Raw genomic sequence first — 27,640 nt, forward strand, 5'->3', positions numbered from 1 at the left:
TACATATTAAATAAAGTGCTTTATTGCAGAGTCAGAATAAAGAATTATTCTTTATGAATTTTCTTAGGAATAAAAGACTTTATATATATTATACATATAAAATAATAAACTTAAGGAATGGAAACTAAGAGATTCATCACTTAAATAGCAGTGGGCTGGACAGAATCTTTGATGGGATATAAATATAAATGCTTGCTTCATCTCTGCTTTTCTTATGGTGCTGCTTGTGTGAGGAACAACACCGCTTCTTGTTTCTCATGCTTCAGTTCATGCCTGTATCTTCCAAACCGCAGAGACAGCAAGCCACTTGGCTTTCAACCAGGTTTTAGTGGGGGGCTCAATGCAAGAAAGTTTTCTACCTGCTCTTAGACAGGAACTGCATTTGTTACAGAAATTATAGTTTCATTTGGGGGGGGGGTATGTTGGTTGACATATGCAGTATAAACAGGGAGAGGGTGCAATTCCTCGGTAACATTCCTTATTATAAGAGAACCTTCTCAGACACCAGTCAGTGTAAGAAAGAAATTGGCTGACCTACTGAAAGTCTTTCCAGAAAGATTATTTGCAGACATCCTGCTTCCACGTGTAGGTTCAATATTGGACTCATGTTTAATGGGAGGTTATTTTAAAGAAGTCTATGTATTGATTCTAGACAAACTTGTCTGAGAGTCCTCTGATGTTAGTGATGACATTTGAAATGGGAGAGAAAATATAAGGATGCTCTATTGGATGACAAAAGATAACAAGCTCATCCTTCCATAACCTCAGCCACTCAATCTGTCAGCTTCCTATACAAATGTCTCCATGTCTTCCTCAGTAAGCCCCCTTCACATGTGTGTGATACGCTTCCAGAATCAAGCCACTCAATCACTGTCATCCCCTCATTACCGCCTCCTTGTGAATTCTCTCTTTGCAGGAAACCAGTCAACAAATGACCACTTGGGCTAGGGAGCATGTAATGGTCACTGATATTTACTAGAATCTGGGTCTTCATCCATGCTTACTTGGTTGTATCTTCCTTCTCACCCTTTGCATGATATGTGTCATCTTAGACTGCATGCTTTTTGGGAAAAGCACTATGCCTGCTTATGTTTTGATAGCACCCGTAACTTGGCCTGTGGCTATGAGTTATGTAATAGTTAAACAAGAATAGTTCAGTGATCATTTCATACATGCTTTTGTTTTACCAGCAATGAAGTCCTATGCACCGATAACCAAGGATGCAATATTCTATAAATAACAAAGGCAAAAGGATCAACAGATACAAGATAGTCCTAGAAAGACTCCCTGCAGAGCCAACAGCTTGGATATTTACTGGCTCTGGAGAAAGCTGTTCAGATGAGGACAGAAACAGCACAGAACACTCAATCTTCTGAACCTACATGGATGCCATTGCATCTAACAGCATTCTGCAGAAAAATATGGAGTAACCAACCACCTTGGTTAAAGTCTTTAATCTAAAAATGATTCCAGCCTTCTTTATTTTTGCTTGACTTCCTCTTTTATTTCTTCTGTTGCATAAAGTTTCTGCCAGGTTTAGCTACACAATGCCCAGAGATAAAGATGTTCAACCTAGTTTCTTTGTGGGAAGTTTGGGAGCTTTGAAGTTCATTCACAAAATGCGCTGGGAGAAAACTGCCAAGGACCTGTGAAAAGCTGGAAAGCCCAGGCAAGACCAAGGTGGCGATGGAGTGTCATATTTGTGATCTGCAGACTCCAAGAATTAATGACACCTTTGTTAGCATATGTACTTCTTCCTCAATTGAAGCCACTTTGATGTAGTCCAAACTTGACTCTCCTGTGACACATCAACTCTTCTTCTACATGCTCGCCTTTCCATCAAAGCAACAGCAATGGAAATGGCAGAGGTCTGTATGGAGAGCTGGTAACTGCTCTAGGGCTCTTCCAGCTGCACAGGACACAACCACCTCAGGGAGAAGGATGCACACAGGTGAAGAATGACCCACAGCAATGAGACGAGATGGAAGAATGGGGAAAACGGAGGCTATGTGGAAAGCTTTCTTGTTGCTCAGGGTAGGGGAGGAGTTCAACCACTTCATCCCTTTCCTTGCTCCTGCAGCTGACACTCTCACCCTGCACCTGGCATTGCATGGAGAAAATAGTCCCATACGCAGAGACTGACAGTAGATGCTAGGCAGAGGCAGCCCAAGTCTCACAGGCGCACCTCAGCCAAGCGGCAAGGCTGAAGAATGTCATGGTGTGACTACAGCTTGCTTTATTTGGGCTGCCTCTTGTTGGGTATCTGGGCAAATACACCACGGAGAAGGGCCAGAGTGCTGAACAGTAGACTAGAAACGGGGTAACATTTGGTGCTCACAGTGCTGAATGATTTGTTCCCATCACCATGGGAAACTGGCTCCTGAGATCTAATGAGAGTGGAAAACAGCCAATATGGGCATTGCAGTGGCCCCCAGCTGTCTCACCTGCAAAACCATGTGGTAGCAATGTGGCATGTTGACTAAAAGGAATTAGTTTGAGGTCAAATCTCTGCTCCCTAAAATCACCCATGAGAACCCAGGATGAGCTGTAGTAGCTGGAGCGTGCCTCAGCCATGGACAGTCTGGTGAGAGGTGTAGAGATCCTGCCCGGGGTTGGTTTGTAAAGGTGAGTGGAAACTCTAGGACCAAACTGGGACCCGGGCCCTGAGCTGCCCCAATCAAGCAGGACACAAGCTCCAAGTGAACTGCTGTGTCGTAAGACTAACACTCACTGAGCAGCCAGGTGGGCATCTCAGGCTCAGGGAGGAGCACCAGGGCTCAAACAGCCCTGGAGAGAAAGGGAAGCAGCCTTGGCAGGACAACCTCCGGGCAGCAACAGGGGATGCAGCTTATCTGCTCCCTTTAACCAAAACGCTGTGGTACTGCTGTTTTCTTTCATGGCCAAAACTGCTGTGGCAAGGTCATCTTGCAAAGGGACCCCACGCAGTCAGTCTCTTCTTGTCCCACCCACCTTCAGGAGCCCATGAAACCCTCTTAGGCCTCTCCCTGTTACTTCCCAACCATGAATGCAAAAAGCAGACAAGAGGGGAGGCCCCTGCTCTACATATTGCTGGGACAGCCCTGCAGCTCCTAGTAGAGTCCACTCCAAGTTTTAGAATAGAGCCAGCACATGCCAAGGCTGGTGTACAGGCATGACCAAGCAGATCCTCCTGCACCCAGCCAGCTCCTCAGATGCAGTGTGAAACCAACATGAATTGAGGCCATTTCACCCTGCAGACCCTCAGCTCACAGGCTACATTGAAAAATGGCAGAGAATGCTTTAGAAGTAGTAAATGGGGGCAGCCCCCCTTTCACTTTACACTCATCACTACCTCCCATTCCCTCCAGCTTCCCCCTCTCCAGCCCAGGGATCCCCTGGGCTCTGTGCTACCCACAGGGAAGTGATGGTGTGAGATCTGCCCCCCAGGTGGCACAGCAGGGATCACCCAGTGATAAACTCCTCTGCCCTTGGAAATCAGAAAGGAACCGATGCACCCTTCTGAAAAGACAAGATGGACGCTAAATCCTCCCCCCTCTGCCTGGCACCAAGAAGGAGCCTGTGAGCAGGGCCTGGGGCTTTGCCGGGCTGCTGCATTCCCAAGTAAGGGATATGCGAGGGATGACTGCAGCCATTACAGCCTGCTGGCCTGGGCTGCGGTAGGAGCCACCAGCTGCCAGGGGCTCCCCCGAGGTTGCATGGGAGACCTGCTGCCCCGTTGCTCCTCTGAGCGTGGCGAGTGGCTAGTACTCCTTGGCCTCCTGCAACTGGGAGAGGTACTCCTCCTCGGCAGGGTTGTCAGCACACTGCTGCCCGTTGTTGGGAGGCCGCACAGCATGGTACCGGCTCCAGTCCCCCTTGCAGAGGATCCAAGGCAGCATGTCCACTTTGTAGTGCAGCTCTGGGGAGAACTCAGTGCTGATGAGGTTGGGCACACCAGCCCCTTTGCCCCGGGTGATAAGACGGGTGTGCTCGTCGTAGCAGCAGTGCTGGGCAGCAAGTGTGGTGCTGTCCAAGGAGAGCATGGAGCGCAGGCAGAAGCGGGCCGTGGGCTTGTAGATATCCAGGCGCTCCTTGGGCCCGCTGGCATCCCGCCAGCGGAAGCTCTTGCCCTGGCGCTCATCCCGCAGGTTCACGGCGCTGTAAACAGCCTCCAGCGGATAGGAGCAGGGGCAACTGGGCAGATCTGTCAGCACCTTGCTCAGGTACTTGGTGAGGAAGTCGCTCTTGCAGTTCAGCCACTTCTCACAGCTGTCCACATCTGCGGGAGAAGCACCAAAATAGTAAGAGCACGATCAGCCAGCCCAGCTCTGTATCCAGCTGGCATTTGCTTGCAATCTAGTCAGCAACGTCAGGCAAGCTAGCAACCACTAAATAGAAGTTACCATGTTCCTTGGTAGAGCAGGTGCTGAGGAGGCTGGCCAGAAACATCATCTTGCTCCATCCTCGAGGGCAGGGACAGAACAGGAAGGAGTTTCACTCCAGGGGAGAGAGTTGCCCCTAGCAGGGGTCTCTGCCCGGGGCACCCACCATCTGCCACTACTGGAGGTGGGCTGGCAGTGTCAGTACCACAGGTAAGCTTCAGGAGGGCACATGGCAGGCTGGTTTCAAACAGCACACCATAAAATAGGGCTGTGAGGGTAACTGGGTCTCCCAACACGACTGGCTTCAACACAGCTGAGTCTGCATGTGGTGGTGAAAGGACTCAGGTTCTGATGCCAGATCTGGGAGCCCTTGGCCAGAGCACTTCCAGCTAGCCAGCCACATCTCCCCATAGGGTTTTGCACAGAAAGCACCCAGGCCCTGAGTATGAGGAAGAAGCAAAGGCTGACCTGAGTTGAACAGCTCTGTGGTATTGTCACTTTTAAAAGGAGTCTCCTCTGTGGGGAAGGCCATTTCCCCCTCTGCTCCTTGAGAGAGAAAAGACAAAGCAAAGGGCCAGGATGAACATCAGGAGGGGTGACAGGGTCTTTTTTTACTCCATAAGGGTAGCAGATGCTGTCCCTCTTCCAATCCCCTCTCCTTTTCCTGCTTTTGATGACACTGCCCTGTGTGCGGAAGGTCCAACAGGAAGACATGCAGGACAGCTTATGCCAAAAGGGCCCAAAACTGTGGGTTACACAAAGCCCAGTGGATGGAGCTGGCTTGCAATAAGCCTCAGGAACAGACTTCAAGCTCCCCTTGCTTTATGATCCGTGGGCTATGGAGCCCCACCAGTGCTTTTTAATAGAAACGAATGGCCATTTTCATTAACCAAGATCACAGTAAATATAACTAGCTCTTGAAGCATGAGCAGTGCCCAGGAGAAGAGGAAACAGGCATTTGAATCCTGGAGAGGGCAATAACTACAGGGGCCAGTGTGTGCATTTCTGGAACAAGCATCCTCTTGTTACCCTGTTAACAAGAGATCTCCTTGAGCCAGACGCAGCCTCTGCCCTGCATAACCCTCCCTCCCCATCCCAGCAGAAAGCCCAACCTGCCCTGCCATGACATGTGGACCACCAGCCCTGCGCAGGGGCTTGGATAGCGCCCAGCAGGCGAAGGCAGAGGCTCACCAGGGCAGAGTGGCAGGTCGCAGGTCCTTGACTCTGTTGCTGTACAGGCGTAACCACAGGACCGGGTCCTCTTCTGATTGCCACTGCCGCAGCTGATGCTGCAAGGGGACCAAGGGCTCCATTCCTCCTCATCTTCATAGTCTGGGACAGGCAGAGAGCAGTGAACCTTGTGTAAAGCCTCAACAGGATAAGAGCCTGGAGCCACCCAGGGTCCCTGGGGCCACCCTCAGCTCTGCCCTGTCCCTAAGATGCTCTTTAAAGGCAAGCAGGGCCAGTGCTGCCTGGGGCACCTGGATGGACCCTGAGGTACCCTGCCAAGTGATATCAAGAGCCAAACATGCCTTCACTGGCAGCCCAGGGAAGCAACCCCAGAGCTCTGACTGCAAGGCTTTGCCACCAGCCCCATGACCCTCCTTAAAGCCCCAATTCTGGCTTTGACAAATACTGTCTCAAAGCCAAGTCCTAGTACCTGGACTTGCTGTAGGAAGCGATCAGGGTTCCCACATAGTGGGAAGGGCTGGACCCCTTGCTCAGTTGTGGTCCGAGGCTGGGAATATATTTAGCAGTACAGATTTCTCTCCTTCCCCTGCTGTTGCAGACAGGAGTCAGCAAAAGACAGGAGGAGAGGAAGGAGCACTGATGTAAAAAAACAGGCTTTTAGTTTTTGCAGCTTTGCTCATGGCCTTACTGTTCCAGTAGGGCATCACTGCCTGCCCATCCCCTTCCTCGCTGTACCTGCCCAAAGGACTGGCCATGACACAGTTAAACAAACTGGCTGGTTGTGTGCTCTTAGATGAGAAACTCAAGGTGGGAGCTACTATGCTCCTGGGCCTGCCTACCCACCCAGCACCGAGCACCTAATGCTTTGCAGCTCTTCTCCCCGGACATGTCCAGGCTGCGGCAAAGGCTTCAGGCACTGGCGTAGCTTCAGAAAGCTGCTTCGGTGATAGTGACACTTGCCACTAAACATTTATGCCTTATTTCTAGTCTGAATGTGCCTTCGCTAGAATCTGCACTCTGATCTGATTACATGGAAGGGAAATCCCTGCTGCGATGCTGGCATTTTTGGCTGCCTGCAGGCTCAGGCGGATGCTGGGCTTGCTCCCCAGTTTACTTGCTTATTTTTTAAACAGACACTGAGCACCAGCATGCTCTGATCCTCTGTGCAACGGTGCTGGTCCTCCTGTCACGGCTGGCCTGCTGTCAGGTGCCTGGGAGACACTGACCACCATGCCTTTCCTAGCAGCGCTGGGTGGCTGCTGGCTGCATGGGGCTGAGGGGACTCACCGTAATTATATTTTTCCTTAAAGATCCAGTTCTTCTGCCCGGGCCATCGCTGGTCCCAGTCACCTCCCACTCCACTTAGCATGGACTCCTCCTCATACTCTGCCATGTAATCTTCCTCTTCCTCCTCCTCCTCCCTGTCCCTTACATCCAGGTTGTCATCATCTTCCTCTTCCTCCTCCTCTTCTTCCTCAGTGGGGTCAGTGTATTCCCAGAAGAGGGGCCAGAAGAGGTCCTTGTGGGACAACCACTCAGAGGATGTCAGGGACCAGTCATTGCTTGTCTCCTTCAATAAATCCATCTCCATCTCGGCCTGAGGATCGTCCACCACTTCAATGGTCACCTGAGAAGTGAGACACAGGCAGGGTAGTTAGCCAGGGCACGGCCAACTGCCCAGCTGCTGGATGTTCCCCGAAACGGGGAGAAATATTCCAGCCTGTGCACTGACTCCTAGCCTGAGAGATTAGAGTTGCTTTGGTCTACGGGACTAGCACAATGAATGTGGCAGGTCTCACCTCATCTGGAGGGACCGAGGAGGGGCAGAGTGGGAGGCACTGACTGCAGCAACTCAGCAGGTTGGCAAAGGTGTCTGGTGGTCACCAAAAGAGCAGGGAGTGAGCACATACACAGAAATGGAGAGGTTGTCCCCTTAGGGACTTCTATTCCTGCTCTATGGAGAGGGGCTCTGGAGGGCAGGGAGAAAGACCATGAATAAACTCTTTCTGCAAGGAGTTTATTATCAGTGCCAGCTATTTGCACCTAAGAGATATTTACCAAGATACATGGCAGCAGCAACATGCAGTCTAGGAAATGGACCCTTGCTCACAAAACCGTTCCTGTCAGGAAATTAAATAAGGCAATAAGGGAGCACAAGCAGCAGCTAGCTCACAGCACCCCGCAGCCTGCTCAGGTCCACTCCCCACCTGGATATTTGGGTTCTGGGCGCTCAGGTCGACGTTGGCTAGCCCCGGCAAGCTCTGCAGGTCCAGCGCAAAGGGCAGGTTCTCCTCCCGGCCGGCGCCGCCAGGCTGGGGCACCTCTGGGCTCCTCGCAGCCTGCTGAGCTGCCCAGCGGCGCCAGTGCCGCCGCGGGCCAGCCTGCCCACTCCGCCTCAGGCCCCGTGCCTTGCCCGACAGGGGCAGCTCCTCATCCCCGGCCGAATGGGGGTCAGACGAGGTGGAGACCTGGACAGGGAAGAGGCAGTGAGGACAGGTCCCTCGCTCCCCCAGACATCTCCTGCAGAGTGGCTGTGCTGGGAGCAAGCGGCTGCCCAGCGAAGGCAGCAGGTAGGAGCACACCCTGCCAGGTCCCACCGGTGCTCCCAGGCTGGGGGGGCACAGCATGGCCGGGCCAGCAGTGGGGAAGCGGCCGGACGAACCCTGCCAAATGGAACAGCTCACGCTGAGTTCCCACGTTACTCATTTCTGTGCTCAATGTGTGCTGGCTTGAAAGGGCGCGAGTCAAAGGGACAGCAGGCTTCAGTGCATCTGAGAAATTGGAGATGGGAACAACTGGTAAAGCCTCCCCCCACCGCAGCCCCGGCCAAGGCAGGGCCATCCCCGGGAAGGTTTGCAAGGCCCTAAGGCTCGACATTCGGAGTGGAGGTGCCCGAATCCACAGCATCGCCATGAGCGGCTGCTGTTTCTGGCTGCCCGGCTGAAACCCCCTTTGTTCCCAAGCTCTCGCCCCTTGCACCAGCCCAGGCGAGAGCTGTGGGATAAAGGAAGAGAGCAGAGCGCCCCTCCCCATGGGGGATGCAGAGAGGCATTTCTACCTGCAATTAGAGCCAGATGGCTCGGGGACGGACTCCCCTCCCTTTCATCCTGATCACTGGAGCACTTCAAAGGCAGCTGGAGCCAGGCCAGGCTCTCATGAGCACACACAGAGGCCTGTCCGCTAGCCCTGTGCCCACACATCAAAGCTCTGCTGCCTGCGTCCCCCTCCCCCAGGGAAGGGGAGAGAGCAGCAGGGACACTGCTGGTCCCTTGGCCGCTGACCAGAGCGGAGCTGGATGCGGGGAAGGGCCTGTGACAGACTTTACCAGATGGGCCCTGAAGAGAGAGGGCTGTGGGAAGAGAGGGGAGGTTGCACTGCCCAGGAAGAGCGTTTGAAGCTGCCTCCTCTCCCTAGCAGGGAGGACTTCCTCCAGCACTGACAAGCAGCAGAAAGGCAGCAGAGATAGACTCCTCTACCTGCCCCTTCCCCTTCCACTCCTTTGCCCACCCCGAGCCCTTGTCCAAAACCATGCAGAAAGGATGCCCAGCTCTGTGCCAGCCCTTCTGCCTCCGGTCTCTCTGCTTTAGCCTATTGCCAGGTCTCCCTGCCCTCCCTCTCAGGCCCACGGGCTCCCTGGCTGGGAGCAAGGAGGATCCCGGAAGGAGTTGAAACAGCAAGGAGGACAGAGCAGATAAGCACTGCAAGGCAAGAAGCCCACCTTTGCCCTATGGGGAGACCTGACATACTCCAGGGTGCCCTGAGGCCTCTGTGCTGCCTGGGGTGCATCTCAAGCTGGAAGAGCTCAGGGCAGGTTGCACTGCTGCAAAAAAACAACAGCTAGCGAGGGAGAAGAGACTTAACCTAAGCTAGCATGGCTCTATGGAGGGTCACCACCCCACCTGGACTTACTGCTGCTGCAGCAGTATGCCCTGGCTTCTTCCCAGCCCCAGTGCAGGTTAGTCTGAGCTCCCTGGCCATGATACGGTGCTGGTACCTTCATGGCTCCTGGAGCTCGACCTTGCTGCGAGGAGACGAGTGAGGAGGTGTGATGGTGTGCTCCTTCCCCCCCCCGCAACTGATGTGCTCTCTCCCCTTCAACCTGACCTCCCTGCAAACAGCACGTATGTGGGGGCTAGTTGAGCATGCACCTACTAAGGCCCATCTAGTATGCAAACGTAGTGCTGCTTCCCTCTTACAAGTGAAGTGCATCACTCCTTTTGCGACAGGAGGTGGCACAGCATTGGTGAATGGGGATGTGGCAATGGGGTGCAGACTTGGCCGCTCATGAGGGCATTTGACCACGAAGACTCCCAGGATGCCATCTCAGAGGTGAGCACCCTGCCTAGCACTGAGCAGCTCGCAGCATAGTGCTATCGACTGCCCCTTCCTAAAGGTCTCCAGCCCCAGCTGGCTTTCCAGGGACGTGGGGATGCAAATGAGGCCATGTCCTGCACAGCCAGAGATGTTCTTTGCTAGCACTAGCCACAAGACACTGGTCGCTAGTGCTAGGTTTGCTCCCAGTTGCATGTGGCACTCCAGACTGTGCCAAACGCAAATCCTATATAAGGGAACGCCAATAGCCCTGCAACACTGGCATTCATGCATAATTTGCAATGAGCTTAACAAGGCTGGGTGAGCCCGTTTCACAGACAACCCCAATTTTATACACATGGAAACTGAGGTCTGAGAAATGAGATCTGAGTTCACCCAAAGATGTCACAGTGACAGAGCCAGGAAGAGACTCCAAGTCTCCAAACTTACACTCAGTGCCTAATTCAGATTTTACGCCCAAACAAGCTCAAGAAATTCAGAGTACTGTTCCCACAGGGAAAATGTAACCTGCTGCAGAGAAATTGGCTGAGAGTGTTGTAGGGCGAACAGCGCTCTCTCTGCACCCAAGTCCTCTGGAAGCACAAAGGTCCCTCAGGGTGTTCACCCCTGATGGCCTGAACTCTACCACTGTGACCTCCAGCAATCTGGACCTCTGTCAAGAGGTTCACCATCTGATTTCCAGCCCTCACACCATCTGCTTCCACAGCCAGCTGCCCAGCTGTTGTCCCCAACCCCAAAATGGCATCGTTATCTGAATCTCAGCAAGGAGCTTGACTGGGGGATGGTCCCTGCCCTTTACTGCATGCACCACAGCCACTGAAGGGCTGCCAACACCCAGGCAGACTCTGCAATACAAGGTCTCACGGGCATAACTCTTTCAGTAATGGTCACTGCACTGTACAATCCAGCTCTTCCCTAATTCTATCATGTGCTTCACTCTGAGGCTTCTCTTGGTTAAGATTTGGCCCTAAATCAGAAGATGTTCCTCCTGACCAAGTTCCCACACCATGCCCTGCCCCAGCTGATCAAGCTCCCCTCTTGAGCTGTGGATTGCAGCAAGGCCCAGCATGTTCTCCCATTCACCGTGCTCACTGCACCGTGGTCTGCACTCGCTGCACTGCACTCACTGCACTGCTGACAAGTTGCCCCTCACTAAGGGGCTCCCAACAGCGACACAGACAGCACCCCTGAGGCTTGCACGGCTGCCATGCAATCCCCATTCTCTTCTCAGTCCTGTATAAGAAACAGCTGGATAAAGCCATCAAGCCTGGAGCTAACCTATTACGTTATATTAGCTAATGAAAAAGAAAAGTTTGCCTGGCCAGAGTGAAAATGATATTTCCTTGTTCTGAAGGTCAGGAGAAAGGACACATTTGTTGAGGCCAGTGGCTCCAAGCCTTTTGGTCCAGCAGAGCTCTCTCTGGTCTCAGCATGTGTCCCAGTGCCTGCTCTCAGTGGGTATCCCAATGCCCACTCTCAGCCACTCAATCAGTCAGCCAGTACAACCATATATACACAAACTGCAAACAAAGGAAACCTTGCCATCAATAAACCATTGCAAACCTAGCAGTCAGCAGCTCCCATCTCTCTAACACTGGGAATGTACTTTTCCCAGCAAACATCAGAAGCAGAAAGCATAGAGTCTGGAATGCATCAATATCTCATGGCTGCTTCCCAGTTCTAGCCTTCTTCTGCAACCAGCCAGCCTCAAGCAAAAGAAAAAGCTGAGCAGCTAATTCCACCAGCCCAGCTCCAGCTCCTTCTGCGTACACTTGATGAGCGCAGCAATATCCTAACTGGCTTGGAACAAAGGTTTTATGGGGCTGGAACCTGACTCTCCAGCACTCTGGAAAGAACTTGTAGTTTCTGTTTGCAAAAACTGTGCTTAAACTGAAGGCAATAAAAACCAAACACTCTGATCACACCTGCCTTCCTACCACTCCTGAGCCCTCTCTGAATAGTCCCGGGTTCTACTGCATGTAGGACTGCCTAAACACATCTGGGCACAAACTCAGCAAAGACATTAGGAAGTGGAAGAAACTGAATAGCAATTCACCCCAGCGTCATGCCTGCTTTGTACATGACAAGGACAACATGGAATATGAGAAAGGGGAGGGAGAGTCCATACCTTTTTGCTAAAGACTAAAAGCTGATGTTTTCCATTTCTAGTCCATACACCTCTATTAAAGTCTTTTGGAAATCTGAAGATGATGAAGAGAGCAGCTGCAAAAACCTTTCAAGGCATAGAAAGACTTTGTCAGTGAGAGACTTGTAGAATTCAATCTGTTTTTCATGTTGAAAAGATAAAGCAATGACTTGATTTCCCGGTTCTTTAAGGAAATAACCCAGCAGGCACCAGAGACTCTTTAACCCAGAACAGAAACACATAATGGGAACCAACATTTGTGAGTCAAAGCCCGACAAATTCAACTGAGAAATAAGAATCATGTTTTTAACGCTGTAGGTGATTAACCACAGGAACAAGCTAACAAGGAAAGTGGCAATATCTCTTAGGAACAAGCTAACAAGGAAAGTGGCAATATCTCTTGGGGAGACAGTCAAATGTAATTTACTGGGCTCAACACATATGTATAGCATCTGTGCTATGGAGGATACTGGAGGATCTAATGATTTCTTCTGGTCTTAAAATCTGCAACTTGGCTATAAACTTGTCTAAGACTCTAAATCAAACCTGTGTTAAGAAAGAAAGCTGCAGCTTTTACATAAAAATGATTAGAGATGTCAGATATCAGATCCCACAGCAATTTAAAGCCTGGAAACATCAATAAATCAGTCCTGCATGCTATGTTGTCCTATGATGATCAAGAACACAACTTCTTTGCTGCCACCAAAACCAAAGATATTTGTTGCTCCAGTATCTGTTCTTCAGTATCATTCTATGCACTAAATGTTGCCATGCTCTACATATTAAACCACTGGCAACACTATTTGTAACTACACGCATTACCTAACAGAGTAGTTCTTCATTAGGGCGTTAAACCCAAGCTGAGTATCCTTGTGTTAACTCCCCTTGAGAGTGAAGCAATGCTGGAGTCTGTGCATTAGCGGTGCAGAGCAGGCAAGTCCCTACTGCATAACAAGCTCAGGGGAGGTCGCTTCCACCCATACCCTACCTTGAGCCAATTAGCGAGAACATAAACTCATTTAGCTTGAACCAAAGGGGTTTGTGCATGCAGGAGTCAGATCAGAGGCAACATTCAGGCTATACTTTGGGCTTGTTAACACTGCAGTGAAGAAAATGACATATCTGCTAACAGCCGGTGTAGCACTGTGGGATATAATTATAAGGAATGTGGTTTTTGTTGCTTAATCATTATTGCTCATGTTGTTGTATTTCCTTTGAACAGTTCTACCACACTGTACTGAAACAAGAACACAACCAGAAGAACTATTTATTTTTTGTACATTCAGCAAGCTCTCACCAATATTTTAAAATGTCTTGCATTTTGTAGCAAACTGCCCACTTATGAATTAGCCAAGTATAAAACAGAAAACATAAAACTTTTCCCTCTATATCCACCTAGATCAGCTGCAAAGATTAGGAGCAAACTTTCAAAAAAAAAAAAATTAACTTTGAACTGAAACCAAGCAGGACCAATTCCAGAACACAGTTTTGTTATAAAGCTACTGGTGTACAGGGGCATTGGTTGCTTGCTTCAGAAGGAAACCCAGTCTGGCTGGTGGAGGCAGCTCTCTGGTTCAGTCAGGTCATTTGTAGAAAGGTTCAGAACAGTTTTCATTGGTAGGAGTGGGAGAAACGGGAAGGTTATTCCAGTGCTAATAAGTAACAATGTTGAGTCTCTTTAAAAGAAAGGAAAATTCCAGCATTTAACAGCAGGGTAATCAACAGGAACAAATTCAGCATGCCACTCTCTGTCCCCCTCCCATAGTGCTGGGTATGCTCTCAGGTTGATGACCCCATGACAGACACTGCTAAAAGAAATGACTTTTTTAGCCCAGCCAGCTGAGACCACTTTAACCTGCAGAGAGCTGTAGTTCAATTCTCACGCCTAATAATCTATCCTCCAGCACAGTCTTTCAGCCAGATGGAAAAGCAACTGGATGTGTATTAGGTAAGTGACCTCTGCTACCAATCAAGTCATCTCCTGCTTAACAGATTTTCCAGAACTGTGCCAAAATATAATGTGCTTCTAGAGATATCAAGAGCAGGGTGGATACATAAGAGAAAACTGGGAAAGCAAAGCTGCAATCCCGTGTTTGTTATTGGCAGAGCTCCTTAGTTACAATCTCAACAATCAGAAACAACATCTTTTGATTTATAAACAGGAGGTTTAATAGGAGCTATCACTCAGGGTTTTCACAGAGGAGCTCTGGAAGCTCTGGCAGAGGCAAATTATGGCAGCAGTCACCTCCAGCGCCCACCGCTTCTTCTGCCCTTGGTTACACTCCTGTTAGCGAAAGGGGCTTCAATGCAGGTCCAGCACTGGCAGCAGTATTAGCCCCATCCCTATGGGCATGGTCAAGGTGACTTCCACTACAAATTGCCACAGCACCAAAGGGTGCCAACACAGTCACCATCTGTCAGTCCACTCCCCTGCTGCAAAGCCCAAAAGAGCAAATCACACCACATACAGCTGGATTAACTCCAGGGCCTGCCTGGGCTCCTGAGCACACCCGGCTGAGAAGCACCACCAGGCAGGCAGGAACCACACAGAGCCAGATTACTGGGTCCGACAGAGACCAAGCAGAAACCACAAACCACGAAAGCCCCTTACAACCAGGACCTGTCCCTGATCCTGGCAAGTCCCCTTCAGTGCAAAGAGCCAGCTTGTCAAAGAAAGAGATTTGGTCACAGTAAAGAGCAGGACCAAGATCTCCCAACAGCTGGGCCTGCTCTACTCACCAGTCCAGCTAAGGATCAACTTACACATAAGTTTGTGTCTTTCTTCATTTTAAATAAAGACATGAACAACTTCCTTTACCTTTTGAAAGAATTCTGCAAGTACTCATGGAATAGATTTCACACTTGGGTGCAATGATCCTGTTTATGATAGACCAGTGGGAGCTGGCAGTAAACTGTGAGCTGTGGAGATGATTATTATACCTTCACGATTACAATCTTCATGCAGTTATCAAAATACTTCAGATCATACGGAATCATCCTCATTTCTGAATAGTTTTATTCCACTTGTCTTGAAAAGGGAGCTGCAGGTGTCAACATCAAAGGATTAAGGATTCCTCATGTTTCACATTTACTTTCTCAATTGTGACAACTTTGATCACAAAACACTTTCCACAGTCTGTAACTACATTGCTTCTGAGACACAACCATCCCTGATGCAGAAGACTCCACAGCATAGAGAAACAACAGTATGCAGCACTGGGAAAGGAGGAAGGACACAGTGTGGTCAACTCTGTGCAAGACTGAAATTGGGGCAGCTGGCCAGATGGCCGTCAGTGCTCCTTGCCACACATCCCATCAGCACAGCCTGGCCCTCTCACCCCTAGCATCCTTTGCAGCAGGCACTCCTGCAGGTGTGTGGCTGGATGACTTGCTCTTGCCATCCTCAGCCAACTCCCCATGGCACCTGTGACATGAGGAGGACAAGTAAGAGTCCAGTGGCTCTTCAGCTCTTTCCATGAGTTGCTGTTACCCTCCTCAGTGTCACAAGCAGGTGCTTCTCTATTTACCATAAATGTCTTTTAACTCCTTAACACCAAGATAAACACTGTAAAATTCATTTTTTTTACAGACAACAGAAATAACTTGCCCAAGGTCTCTCAGATAGCCAGGAGCAAGGCCAGAGAGAGATCCAGGGTCTCCCACGTCACACTCATGAAAGGAGCCTTTCAGGAAGGTCCCCCCAAAAGCTGCCAGTGCTCTGTTTCTGCTCCCAGCACGCTGCCCAGGACAGACTGCTCTGCCTCCCACTCTAACTAACCAGAAAGCCATCACAGGGAAGAAGGGAAGGCAGCCATTGAGCAGCACAAAAGCGTCCCAGAGAAGCACCCTGGGTACCACAGCCCTGTCCTTCCTCACACCATGAGATTGTGCCCAAATACTGAGGTTCGAGAGCTAACCCTTGGCAGGTCCTGCCTGCTGAGAGGAGGCACAGCCACCACACGCAGACCTTCCCCGAGGAAGGGGTGCCCCAAGGCTTCTGCCGCAGCCAGAGCTGCCCGGACAGAGCGACTACGGGCTGGGACCTGGGCTCCTGGTGCCGCCTGCACGCAGCCCGTCCCCCCACAGAGGCGGCAGATGCACACTCATACCCTCCTGTGCTCTCTGGCGCAGTCTGCACCAGGGCACATGTTTCCTGTTAACATAGTTGTGCTGTAATACACATAAGCTCTTAATGCATCTGACTGAGTTGCTGTTAACTTGTTCCAGCTCTAAACCCCATGTGCTTTAGTAACCATTAACTTGTTCCAGCTAATGTTATACATTTGTTCCCCTGCACACCGTAACCCTTCAATTGCTCCAGCTGCTGCTTCCTTTACCATTGCAGCTCAGGCAAAGCTGTGAAAGGAAAAAAAACCAAATACAGCAAAGCAAGTGCCCCTGTTCCCTTCAGCTCTCCCTCCCCCTTCCAAACAACTTGCCATCGTTCCTGTGAAGCCGTCTGGATTTCCTTTTCCCAGAGAGAGAACTTGGAGGAACCAGATCAAAGCCCATCTCCCCCACTGCCCCGACCTGCTGGAAGACATTGCAGCAAGGATGGGGGGGGATGCACAGCAGGCAGGACAGCGGGGCAGCCCCACTCCCCTTGCCCAAGCGCAGCACACCAGCTGCCCCAGGAGAGCCACGGGCTCGTCTTGCAGTGGCAGCAAGCCACTCTGTAACCCTGGCCCCCCTAAACTCACCAGCAATGCCACAAAGAGCACACCACAGGTGCTCCCCAGCAAGGTTAAGAGCCACAGTAAGGAAAGGCTGGAGGCAGCAGGGCTGGGAAGGCAGCGCCCCTCCCTGGGACACGGCCGTCCTCAGGAGCCGGGCACGGCAGCTGCCAGGAACAGCCAAGGCAAGAGCGGAAGTGCAGCGCCAGGTGAAGGGATGAGCTGCCATTTCTGTGGCTGGGGGTCTGATGCTTTTCAGAGAAACCAAACAGAGGTAAATCCATCAGGGACTGCTTCAACAAAAGAGGCATACAAGTTGGTCCTGGAGCAACTCCATGCCCTGCAGCAAAGGGATCCAGGCAGGGACAACACCTGCATCTCTGCTTTTCAGAAGAGCAAGACTAGGGACATTTCACAGAAATCAACCCCCTTGTCCCCTAGAAGCTTAGCCTGCAGCTCCCTAGCAATGACTGGCCAAGCAGAGCAAGCTTGGCTCCTCTCCGCATCCACTCCCCAGCGCCTTTCCAATGGCCTGGCAGACAAGCTGGCATCAGCAGGGTGATGTCCTTGTAGGAGCCCTGCTACTGCGACCGTAACCTCTGCTTCTAAGCAGTCACACCATAGGGGAAGGCCTTCCAGGGATACCCTTTCCACAGCTGCTGAAGGCTTTGATGACAACCAGATGGAAAAGACCAGCAGGCTGAGGTTTATCCTCCCAATGCCCTTGTGGCAGCCACCTCTTTGACAGGCCAAAACAGCTCCCAGGGTCACTTTGAAGTCTTCTCATGGACATAGTCCCCTCACTGGATGTTCCCATGTGATCATCCGTGGTATGTTCAGGATAGAGGTGCACGAGCAGCTGCCTTGTGCTGCCAAGTCTCCTCTCCAGCCAGGCAATGGGATTTCATGACTCCTTTCTGTCAGTGCGTTGTGAAGAAAGGGCTGCCGGGGTAAGGAAACCTTCCCTTCTGGCTCCAGCCTGTGCCGTTTGCAACTCCTTTGATCATGAGCTTTTCCAGGATAGTTTCTACTGCATCCAAGTGCCTCACAAAAAAATACCTTTTTTTCCTCACCAAATGGGAACCTGAGGCTTTCAGGGGTGCAGAGAAAAGCCCAAAGTCAGAGGTAAGCTAAGGTAGATCTAGGAGAGCCCCACTTCCCCAACACCCTAGTCCCTGCTGACCTCTCCTTTATATTTTAGCATAATTTCCCAGCTGGACCTTAGCTGTAATTCCAGGACAGTGACAGCTGTGGGGGCTACAGCTAAGATCTTGCTTCTCATTCAAGTCTTAATGATTAAAAACAAATGGTACATTTCAGTAACACTTTAAACATTTTCCTCTCAATCACATCATGAATGGGTGTTGCGCTTCCCACAGGCTTCTGGTTGGGGGGGTACCTGTATTTCTATCTCAGATCTTTTTCCTCAGCCACTTTTCCAATATCAGAACCCCCAAAAGCCCAGGAGAAGCACAAGGTTCCCCAGGATGGGCTCAATAGCTGAGGTGTGATCCCAGGCACTGGGGTAGCCAAACTCCTCCTGAGACCCCAGCTGATGCTGACAGGCAGCTGCCCAGACCCCAGCGCCCACACACCTCTGTGCACCCCCCAACACCTCCTTGGCAGGTGTGCAGTGAGACACCCCATTAACGCTCCCCAGAAGAGAAAAAACAGTTGCTCCCCTAAGGGGAGCTTTGATTTTTAAGCCAGCTTAACTGTGCAATACACCCACAGCATTGCTGTGAGCAGGAGGGGGGCAGAAAGTGGATGTGAAGACATCTGTACAAAATCTTGTCTTGCTAGAGATATCACACAGAGCGGCACACTTGGCATCCCCTGGGTTTTTGGCTGAGAGGCTGTGGGAGCCGCTGCAGACCGAGGGGATGGAGGGCACCACAGTGCTCAGGAGAAAGCCTTGGAGGGGATGCGGACTCTCCAGCCGTACTGCTGGGAGAGAGCCTCAGGGCTGGCCAGCTGCAGAAGCAGAGGGAGAGAGAGGAGAGCCCTTGGCAGTGTCATCTCAGAGAGATGAAGAGGTGCTGACCCTCTACTCGTGGGACACCTCCGGCCCATCCCACAAATACTTGTTCTTCACCCCTCTGCACTCCACTCCCAACAGCTGAACGGTGTTAAGAATCAGTGCTGGCTTATTTGCTCCCAAGTTCAAACTGCCTTGGTGAGGATTTAAAGACGGCATGCCACTGCTAGCAGGCTGGCTGAGGCATTTGGAAGGCAGCATACCTTTGACACATGCCGCGCTCTCTGCTGCCCTGTACGTGACAAAGGCAATGTGCCTTGGCTCCGGCGGCTCAGGATGTGCTCCCAGTCTTGCCTCACATCTTAAGTCCTGTGCTCCAGATAAGGCCCAGCAGATCATGTCAGCTAAACACTTCTAATCCAAGGGAAGATAAACCCATGCCTCCCAGTTCACCTCCTCTGCCCTGCATGCACTGCTGCCCAGCTTTCTGCAGCTGGCCCCTGGCCTCACACCTGGCCAGCAGTGCTGGAGACCAGCAGAAGGCAGCAATAATCAAGAGCAAATTTACTGCATTTTGTTCCCTTTGAAGCTTTATCCTTCCGCTGGAGACCAAATAAAACAATCTACACAATCCACAGTCCAAGAAGTGTTGTTGCCCCTCACACCAAGAGCCACCTGCAACTCTGAGGCATGGAGTCACCATCTTTTTGGCCTTTTCACATCTTAAGTGCTGAGCAGCTTCTTAGACAAACCTAGAAAGTCCCTACACACATGGAACACACAAAAACTGAGCAACTCTGAAACATACCATGCAGGTTGATTTTTACAGCTGGCTATGTAAAAGTATCCAATAACCCAGTGAAGGTTCCCTGCAAAAATGTTCTATTAAAAAAAAAAAAAAAAAAAGAGAAAAGTAAGAAAGAAGTCCTTACAGTTTTACAGGTTTCTGTCTGAAACAGAAACATTTTCACATACAAACACCGCTGCAATCAATTCCCCGCTTCTTGGCTGTAAGTACTAGTATTTTCAATAAAAACAGAGACTCTGGGCAACAAAACCTGCTTTGGAGGAGCTGAACAGCACAGTCCACCTTGCTGTCATGACTGTAGCTTAGATGATTCTCAGGCTTCCTTATAGGGGAAGTGGCTGGGTGTCTTGTTCGGGAACTATTCTCAGTGAAAGAATATTTATTCATATAATAGGAAACAAAAGATTCCTGTTTTTCACTCTCCATGCCCAAGATGCTGACAAGAGCAGGGCAGATTTTGTTGCCCAGCACACTCCCCACATTGCCTTGCCCGTGTGCCTCAACGCGGCGCGGAGGAGCCATGACTGGAGGCAGGGCGAGTCTCCCAGCCTGGTTTACATTTAAGGGGAAAGCTATCCTGCCTTGTGCTCACCTGGTGTTTCAGCTGCTGGGAGGACAGCATGGAGGCAAGCTTTTGGTCACTGCTGACCACAAGTGAAACAGAGATGAGAGTCCTTCCTAAACAGCACCTTGCTTATTGACAACGGCTTCTCCCATCGGGAATCCAGAGAGCCAAGCAACGCCCTGTGGAGCGATTTATGCCTAATCTCTTTCCCTTACATGTGCCTTTTACAGGAACCCCTTTGATTCTGACAATAGAAACTCAGCAGACCTATTTGTGCAGTGAAAAGGGAAGAAGCCCCCCTTGTTCAGCAGCTTCCCTACACCAGGCTCCTTATTGTTTTTGCTCCCGACTCAGTCCCAGGTTGGGAGAGTTTTCAACAGTGTTGACTAAGATAATTTGGCACTTCTCAAAAGGAAATTTGCTACAAAGGGTAAAGTACCTCCCTGTGCACAAAGAGACCCTTTCAGAGTGGAAGGATGCTTCAGTGCACGTTTTGTACCCACAAATCCGACCTCAGCCAAGGACAAAGCCAGAGACAAGAACGCTTAATTGCTGAAGAAATGAAAAGGTAAAAAGCACATCCGTAGGCAAAATGACTCTGCTACTGACACAGCCTGCAGCAGCCCCCTCCGGCAGGAGCACTGGCCCGCTTGTGCCCCAGCGGAGCCCTCGCAGGAAGGGACGGCTCCAGAGATGGCTCCGTGGAAAGGGAGCTCCTGGGGGAAAGCCAGGAGAGGACTGGGAGCTGTGGGGCGACGCCAAGGCAGGCCCTCCCCACAGGCCTCAGCATCACAGCGACCACATACCCACCACTCCAAGGCTCCCTTCAGCCCATCACCCGAGTGCTGGGGTCTCCTCACACAACAGGCAAGCGACATCAGGGCCCCCAAGTGACAGGGGTACCCCCATTTACAGTCTCCTGACAATCCCCCACTAGGAAATTCTCCCTCGGGCCCAGCTGACATTTCCTTTCAACTCCTTTGACTCTACTCGCCTTGGACCTCCTTCAGTCCCCGCTTGCTAGCAACTCAGGACAGGCATCATTTCAATGTTGTACGTTTAACTCTCAAGCACTCCTCTGAACTCAGACTCCCTAGCAACCCATGCAGAGGGCACACTGATTTAAATCGCCACTGTTAACAATGCTTTCTACATAGCAAGCAAAACATCTCAGTGTAGATCTTTGATTTTAAACTTAGTTTCCCATTGCTATTTGCACTGACTGATATGACCACTAAATAATAGGTATTGTTGTTATTTATTTCCTTATTTCCCACGGGCCAGGAGCCAATCGTACCAGATGCTGTACTGATGGGCGAGTGAGGAGTTAACAGGACTGAAGTTTGCCAATTTATACGCACAAGAGCTGACGTGCACAAAGCTGCTGAACAGAGGACTTAACAGGACTAAAGTCGTCTACCAACCGATATGCGCAAGGACTGATATGCGCAAGGCTGCGGAATGATTAACAAGACTGGAGAAGTGAAGTCTGCCACCTGGAATCCGCACGGACCCCCGGGGAGGGGAGAAGCAATACGGAGGTGTTGGGGTCTTGCCTCGCTAGCAGGGTCCTCCCAAGCAGACAAACAGACAGTCCTGTGATTGCGAAACTTGCAAAAAGTCAGCAAAAGCAGTGTTTGCCCAGAGCCCCAGCCGTATAAAAAGAGACTTGGCAGCTAGGAGAGTTTGAGCAGGGACGGGAACGTGACCTGATCATCCTCTCCGGCTGGACCGTGAGTATTCCCCCCCCTCCCCTTTTCCTGGGACGCTGGGTTAAGGTAACTCCTCGAGGTTGAGAGCCCTCTCACTAGGAGAGTGAACAAGAAAGCTTTCAAGTAGGGATAAGCAGTCCTTCCAATTAATAGCGCAGTAATCGACGGTTTCGGGTTATCCTTTCTAAATTAGTAACTGATGGTTTTGTGTTATCCTTCCTAAATTAGTAATCGCATTATTTTAATGGATGTTACTAATCCAAGAACTTGTGTGAGGAAATAAATATTTTTTTTATTATTATTATATTACTGTCTCAGTCGTTGCTATCGAACCTTCACAGCGTGACAGTGCAACATGTACAAACCCACTGATTTGCGGCTAAATACAGCCCTTGTGCTAAGTTTGGTATTTCTTTTGTTGCTATCTGTTATCTCTTATCAGAGAAGCCAGATTTGCTTTTCGTGCAGCCTTAGGCCAAGGGGAACTCCAAGAGCAAGCGCCAGCTTGAACTTAAATCACGCCGCAGTTCCAGACCCGCATCAGCACCCACGTGGGCAGTGGGAAGACCCCACTTTCTCTCTTTGCCCAGTCTCTAAGTGCACTTCCCCACTGCTAAGGTAACACACAGCACCTCATAACCCCAACAGAGCTGGATTTGGTGGCTTGGACTTTGATAAAACACTGCTGACTTGCTCTGCAGCACACTATCACCGCTAAGATGCTCATTACCAACTATCAACAGCAGCATCACTCTTATCCCTATTACTACTACATTGATGCACAGTTACTTAAGCAGTTATATCAGTTAATACACATTTAATCAGTTTTACTGTTTACATTTCTCAGAGGTCAGAACATCCATTATTTTTTATTTACTAGAAGAGCACTGTAACTGATTTTTATCAGTCAGAAAGAATCCACACTCCTATTAACAACACTTGAAGCCAATATTTTGAAATCTAGTGACTTTATCAAAACATATTTTGCATTTAACCCCCCGACTTAATAAATAAACAAAGAATTAAGCAATGTGATGAGCTGTCCCTTGTCTCCACAGGCTAGTTTTTCTAAGTATTCAGTTACCCAAATCTGAAGGGCCATTTGCTTGGGACAGTGCTTGGACCAGGTAACCTGCTGCATTTCTGCCTAATTCAAGGAGAGTGATGCTCCTAACATGCAAAAGCCCTTCTAAAAATCCTACTAGACACCCATCTGCCTCTTTGGAGCCTACCTACCTTTCAAAACATAGCCACGACGTCTGAGAACTAGTAAATATCTTCTCTCATTAGATTCTTGGCCACAGTCTGCAAAGAAAGTTGTTTTCCTGCCTTTTCAGCTCCCAGTCAAGCAGACTGAAGAAATACAAAATATCCTCTCTATACCTGTTGCTTATGCTGGACGCCGAGTAATCAAGGCAAAGCTTTTCTGTACAGTACTGACAGCTGAAAAATGTAAATGCAAGCGTTTGTTCCCTTTGGAAAGGCTGGAAGTAACAGATCCTTACTGGAGTACAGAACTTTGTGACACACTGATAAAGCTATTGCCCAAAGATAAAACATGTTTTCCCTCCATCCTTCCTGTATTATAAGACCTTCTAACTCAGAAATTTGAGGAATGTGCTTAATGTTTTTAATTTTATCTAAATTGTTTTAATACAGTAGTGCAACTCTGAGGCTCAGTACGATTACCAAAATTTCTCATTTAATTTTAAACAGAGGAAAAATGTTTGTTTTAAATAACTACATTAAATTAAAACAAGTCAACTTTATGTAATTGTTTAATCATTTTAATTGCCTATCTTCTCCAGGCCCTCTTCATTTCTATATTTCTTCTCCAGGCCCCCTTCATTCTACCCACATCTGTATGGCATTACCCATAATGTAACCAATACTCCAGATGTGGTTGCACTGCTGCCATAGAGACAGGACCTATCAGCTTTGCAACATGAACCATCTGTGCATATGACCCAAAAATCACTCTGGCTACTTTTTTTTTTTTTTTTTTTTAAACCACCATACTGCTTTACTTGTACTGTCTGCTTTAGTTCAAACAGGGTATGGCTACTCCAAATTCTCCTCCACATGTATCAGAAATAGAGGATTTCCTCCCAAAACACAGCCACTGCATGTTGGTAGATACGTTACAATAGCTACAACTTTCTCCCTGCTGTGTGAACCATACAGCCAGTGCCCTGAAGGATGCAGGGCATAAAAGACACAAATATGACTGGAAGCACTAACAGACCCCAAGGCAAATCAATCCTTCATCTTAGTCCTTGTGCCTAACCTCCCCTCTCAAACCTTTGTCTACAAACTTACTTTATGCTTGTATTTCTGCAAGAAGCAAAGGTCCCAGGGCAAAGGCCCTGCTGTGCAAGTGCTGTACATGATCTTTTCCTAGTCACTCAATGCTCCCCATTCAGAACCATTTACAGACCAGTACTGACAACAGCACTCCTTGCTTCCCATCCTATTTTAGATATCAGATAAACACGGGCCTGAGACAGCCCTGTAAGGGTCCTGTCCAACTTCATAAAATGCCAGTTTTCACTGTCCTTTGCTTGAGGCCTCTTCTGGATTTTTCAGTTAGACTTTACAAGGTACTAATTAAATGCTTCATCAGTTCCTATAGGCATTTTCATGTAAATCAGCGTCAGTCATACTGCCCTGACATTGATAAAATTAATTGTATTCTGCCTAAAATCCTCCCCCTTCAAACTGCCAGAAGATATAGAAACAAACAGACCGCAACGTGACTGAGGGCTGCGCTGGCCCGTGCTAATACTGAGGGGAACTCCCTCTAACTCTGCAACTTGGCTACGATATTTTTCTAGATTTCAAGCCTAAGTTCTTATTCTGTCTGCAGCCAAACAGCCTGAGCATACTGTCTGGCATTCCTCTGGTGAGCAAAGGGACATCTACATTTATGCTTTAAGTTTCACCAGAAAAGTACAGCACCAACATACTACGTGCTAACATACAACAGCACCAACATAACTACGTGCTACTACTAACATACGTGCTACAGCACGTAACATCCACAGCAGTCCTGTTTCCATCTGCTCCTTCCACACTCCAACCAAAACCACTACCAAATTTAACTGGTGGTGCTTAGCCTTAATACAGTCCATGCAAAGTGCTGCAGATTCACTCTCAACACTTGCTCCCTTTATCTTACACTGGAATGGAGTTCGCATACTTGATAGGAGCTGCCAACATCAATCCTGTGTGGACCGGCATTGAGTTTTGACAATAACTATGAGAGAGGTAAATCCCCTGCTCCTCCCCATGACATGCCCATCACTCAGTACATTTCGTTGCCAGTCTGACTGACCTGCTAGATCAAACCTACTGCTTCTCACTGAGTATTGCCAGCAAGGGCTTAGTTGCTCTTGTCCTGGCCTACTCAATCTCATATTGTCATTTTTTACAGTTATTCCTTTCACCTACTTTCTAGCAGTAGTGTTCTTACAAATAGTATTTTAAAAACACAGCTCTGTCTGAACCACTTTTTTTTCTAGAGAACAGTTTCAAGAAGGAAACAGCTTGCCTTAACCATTCTCCTGTTTCTGTTCTTACTTACTCAAAACCCTTCCTTCTCTTGACTCCCATGCTTGCTTTTGCTTCTTCCCCATTTGCCTTTCTTCCACCCCCATCAGGTTCACCCATTTGTTCCCAGATCTAACAAGACCCTCATCGCCTGCTGAAGTTTTCCCTTCCCTGATCCCAGCTGTGCAGGCACTGACCTCCTCAGTCAGAGCTGGGCAGGATACAGCTCTCAGAGGAGAGGCACAGCCCAGGGAACTACACACCTTTACTGAGGACTGCAGCCTTTGGAAACTACCGAGGCAGCCTGCAGGGGTGATCCTGAACCCTGTGCAGGCTGCTTGGATGAAAATGGAGCATGACCACTCTGGAATCTGCCCCAGGCTCATCTCAGCGTGAAGGATGGATGGTGGCTGAAGTCTGTCACGTCTTATTTTTGTAGCGGAGTTTTTGAGTTCCTAACAAGCCACAAACCTTGCTAATTTTACTGTAGGTCAGGTTATGCCTGGACTCTTCTCTCTTACGAGGGATATTGCCCCCTTGAGGCAAAAGGTCTTCCTGTGCGTTGGATCACTGCATGTAGCCCCTGTCTCACAACGTCTAAAACAGCATTGCATGCCCCTTTTCCTGCGACCTCTGTGCAAAGCAGAGACCTGGGGCTATCCCAAAATCTGGGAGGTGGGCAAGGGGTTCTGTCCCTCCGTGAGCAAAGAGACAGCCCAGAGGAGGACGGACGCAAGCCCACGGCTCTCTGCAGTGCCACTTTTCCTTGCGGGGCTCCGGAGGGCCCATCTGTGGATGACACGTGTTGGACGCGTGTCCCTCCAGAGGGGCACAACTGACCCCGGGGAGTCCTGAGGCCAACGCAGACAGCAGGCTCCCCGCCTCGGCCTTCGCACCCTCCCCCTTCCCGCGCCGAAGGGCCTGCGGGAGCTCCCCAGCGCCACGGCTGTCACCGTGCAGGGCTCGGGGAGCCCAGCCACGGGCCAGGCAACACCAGCCCACAGCGCCCGGCTCTGCCCCACCAGAGGTGCCCCAGGGTGGCAGTGCCCCTGGTGCGGAGGGAGCCCACCCCAGCACCCTCCCTGGCTCCCGATGGGGTCTCCATCCTCCCCCGGAGGCCCCCGCGCCGGCTCCTTACCTCCGCCAGCTTGGAGCCGCGCTCCCTGGGGCTGCTGTTGCGCTGCTTCCTCACGGGCAGCCCCCTCACCGCGGCCAGGAAAGCGGTCAGAAAGACAAAGCCCAGAATAAGCACAACTTTCCCTCTAATCAGAGGCATCTCTCCCTCCCCTCCCTCCCTCTCGCCCCACCTCGCACACACGAGGCAGGCAGCACGCACGCACACACACACACACCCGCCCTGCTACGGCCGGATACTGCAAAGTCAGTCCCTTAAGGAGAAAGGGAGCGGAGCAAGGCAAAGCCGCGGGGAGGGCGCGGGGCGCTGCGGCGGGCGGCGGCGAGCCGCGCCGGGCGGGCGGGGGCTGCGGCGGCCGCCCGGCCGCTCCGCTCCCTCTGATCTCTCTCGCAGTTTGCTGAGCACGTTTCGGTTTCGCTGCTCTCCCCGGGCTCGCCTCCCGGTGCCACTGATGCTGAAGGATAACTCTGAAAAGCTTCACAAGGGGGGGGGGGGGGAGGACTTCTCCTCCCCACCCCCCTTTCTAATCCTTCTGGCAATCTGATTTCTTTTTCTCCTCTTCTCCTCCCCCACCGGAGCCACTCCCTGGTACAGCCGAGTCTCTTCGGGCAACTCCAGGCACCGGTGCGTGCCTGCCCCACGGCAGCTCCCCGCCTTTAGCCAGTAAAAGGCTCCTGTTTGCATGAGGCGCGATCAAGCCCCTCCCGGGCGAGCGCAGCGGCGGGGCAGCAGCCGGCTCCGGGCACGGCCCCGCGCGCCCCAGCGCCGCCGGGGAGCTCTCGGCGGTGCCAGACTTCCCCCTCCGGGGCTCAGGCGGCCGCTCCTCCCCTCCCGGGCACTGCACCGCCCGGGCCGCCGCAACCCTCTCCCCGGCGGTGCCCCGCAGGGCGCTGCCCCTGTCGCATGGCGGAACCGGCGCGGCGCGGCGCGGCGCGGCGGGCTCTTTGTTCCGCTCCTCGCGCGACGCCCCCGGGCCGCGGCTCGCCTCCGCGGCGCCGGCCTGGCACGGGCCCCGCAGCACCGGCGCCTTCCCCCGCGCGGGTGCCGCCGCAGGAGCCCTGCGGCAGCGCCGGGGCAGCGCCCTCTCGCCGCCGCCCCGGGCCGGGCGCGCCCGCCCGCAGGCTCCGCCGCGGCCCCGGCCGCAGCCCGCAGCGCCCGGCCGCGGCCGCATGACGTGGGCGGGAGGGAGG

The 27,640-nt window shown here is 51.0% G+C and overlaps 1 protein-coding gene across 2 annotated transcripts; it reads right to left on the reverse strand.

Annotated features, from left to right (window-relative positions):
* Positions 1-27,302, reverse strand: ISM2 (isthmin 2). 2 transcript variants are annotated; one of them, XM_067296874.1, is made up of 6 exons: positions 27,024-27,302; positions 7,760-8,020; positions 6,840-7,179; positions 5,553-5,693; positions 4,830-4,907; positions 1-4,258 (listed from the first exon to the last, which is right to left on the reverse strand). In XM_067296874.1, exons 1-6 carry the CDS (start codon positions 27,132-27,134, stop codon positions 3,741-3,743), a joined length of 1,449 nt encoding a protein of 482 aa, XP_067152975.1. In that variant the 5' UTR covers positions 27,135-27,302; the 3' UTR covers positions 1-3,740. The 2 variants fall into 2 exon arrangements, with proteins under 2 accessions (XP_067152975.1, XP_067152974.1); XM_067296873.1 differs by lacking the exon at positions 27,024-27,302 and adding an exon at positions 26,454-26,591.
* Between the last annotated feature and the right edge of the window lie 338 nt (positions 27,303-27,640).

The sequence above is a fragment of the Apteryx mantelli genome, chromosome 4 (genome assembly GCF_036417845.1).
Source record: "Apteryx mantelli isolate bAptMan1 chromosome 4, bAptMan1.hap1, whole genome shotgun sequence".
Lineage (NCBI taxonomy): Eukaryota > Metazoa > Chordata > Aves > Apterygiformes > Apterygidae > Apteryx > Apteryx mantelli.

What these genes read in the sequence shown, in the direction of transcription:
- ISM2 (XM_067296873.1), bottom strand. Translation starts at nt 26,591, where the DNA reads ATGCCTCTGATTAGAGGGAAAGTTGTGCTTATTCTGGGCTTTGTCTTT. An exon ending in CCCAGAACCCAAATATCCAG is followed by an intron (nt 7,180 to 7,759) that starts GTGGGGAGTGGA and finishes CTCACTTCTCAG; the next exon opens with GTGACCATTGAAGTGGTGGA. An exon ending in CGACCTGCCACTCTGCCCTG is followed by an intron (nt 4,908 to 5,552) that starts GTGAGCCTCTGC and finishes TTCTCTCTCAAG; the next exon opens with GAGCAGAGGGGGAAATGGCC.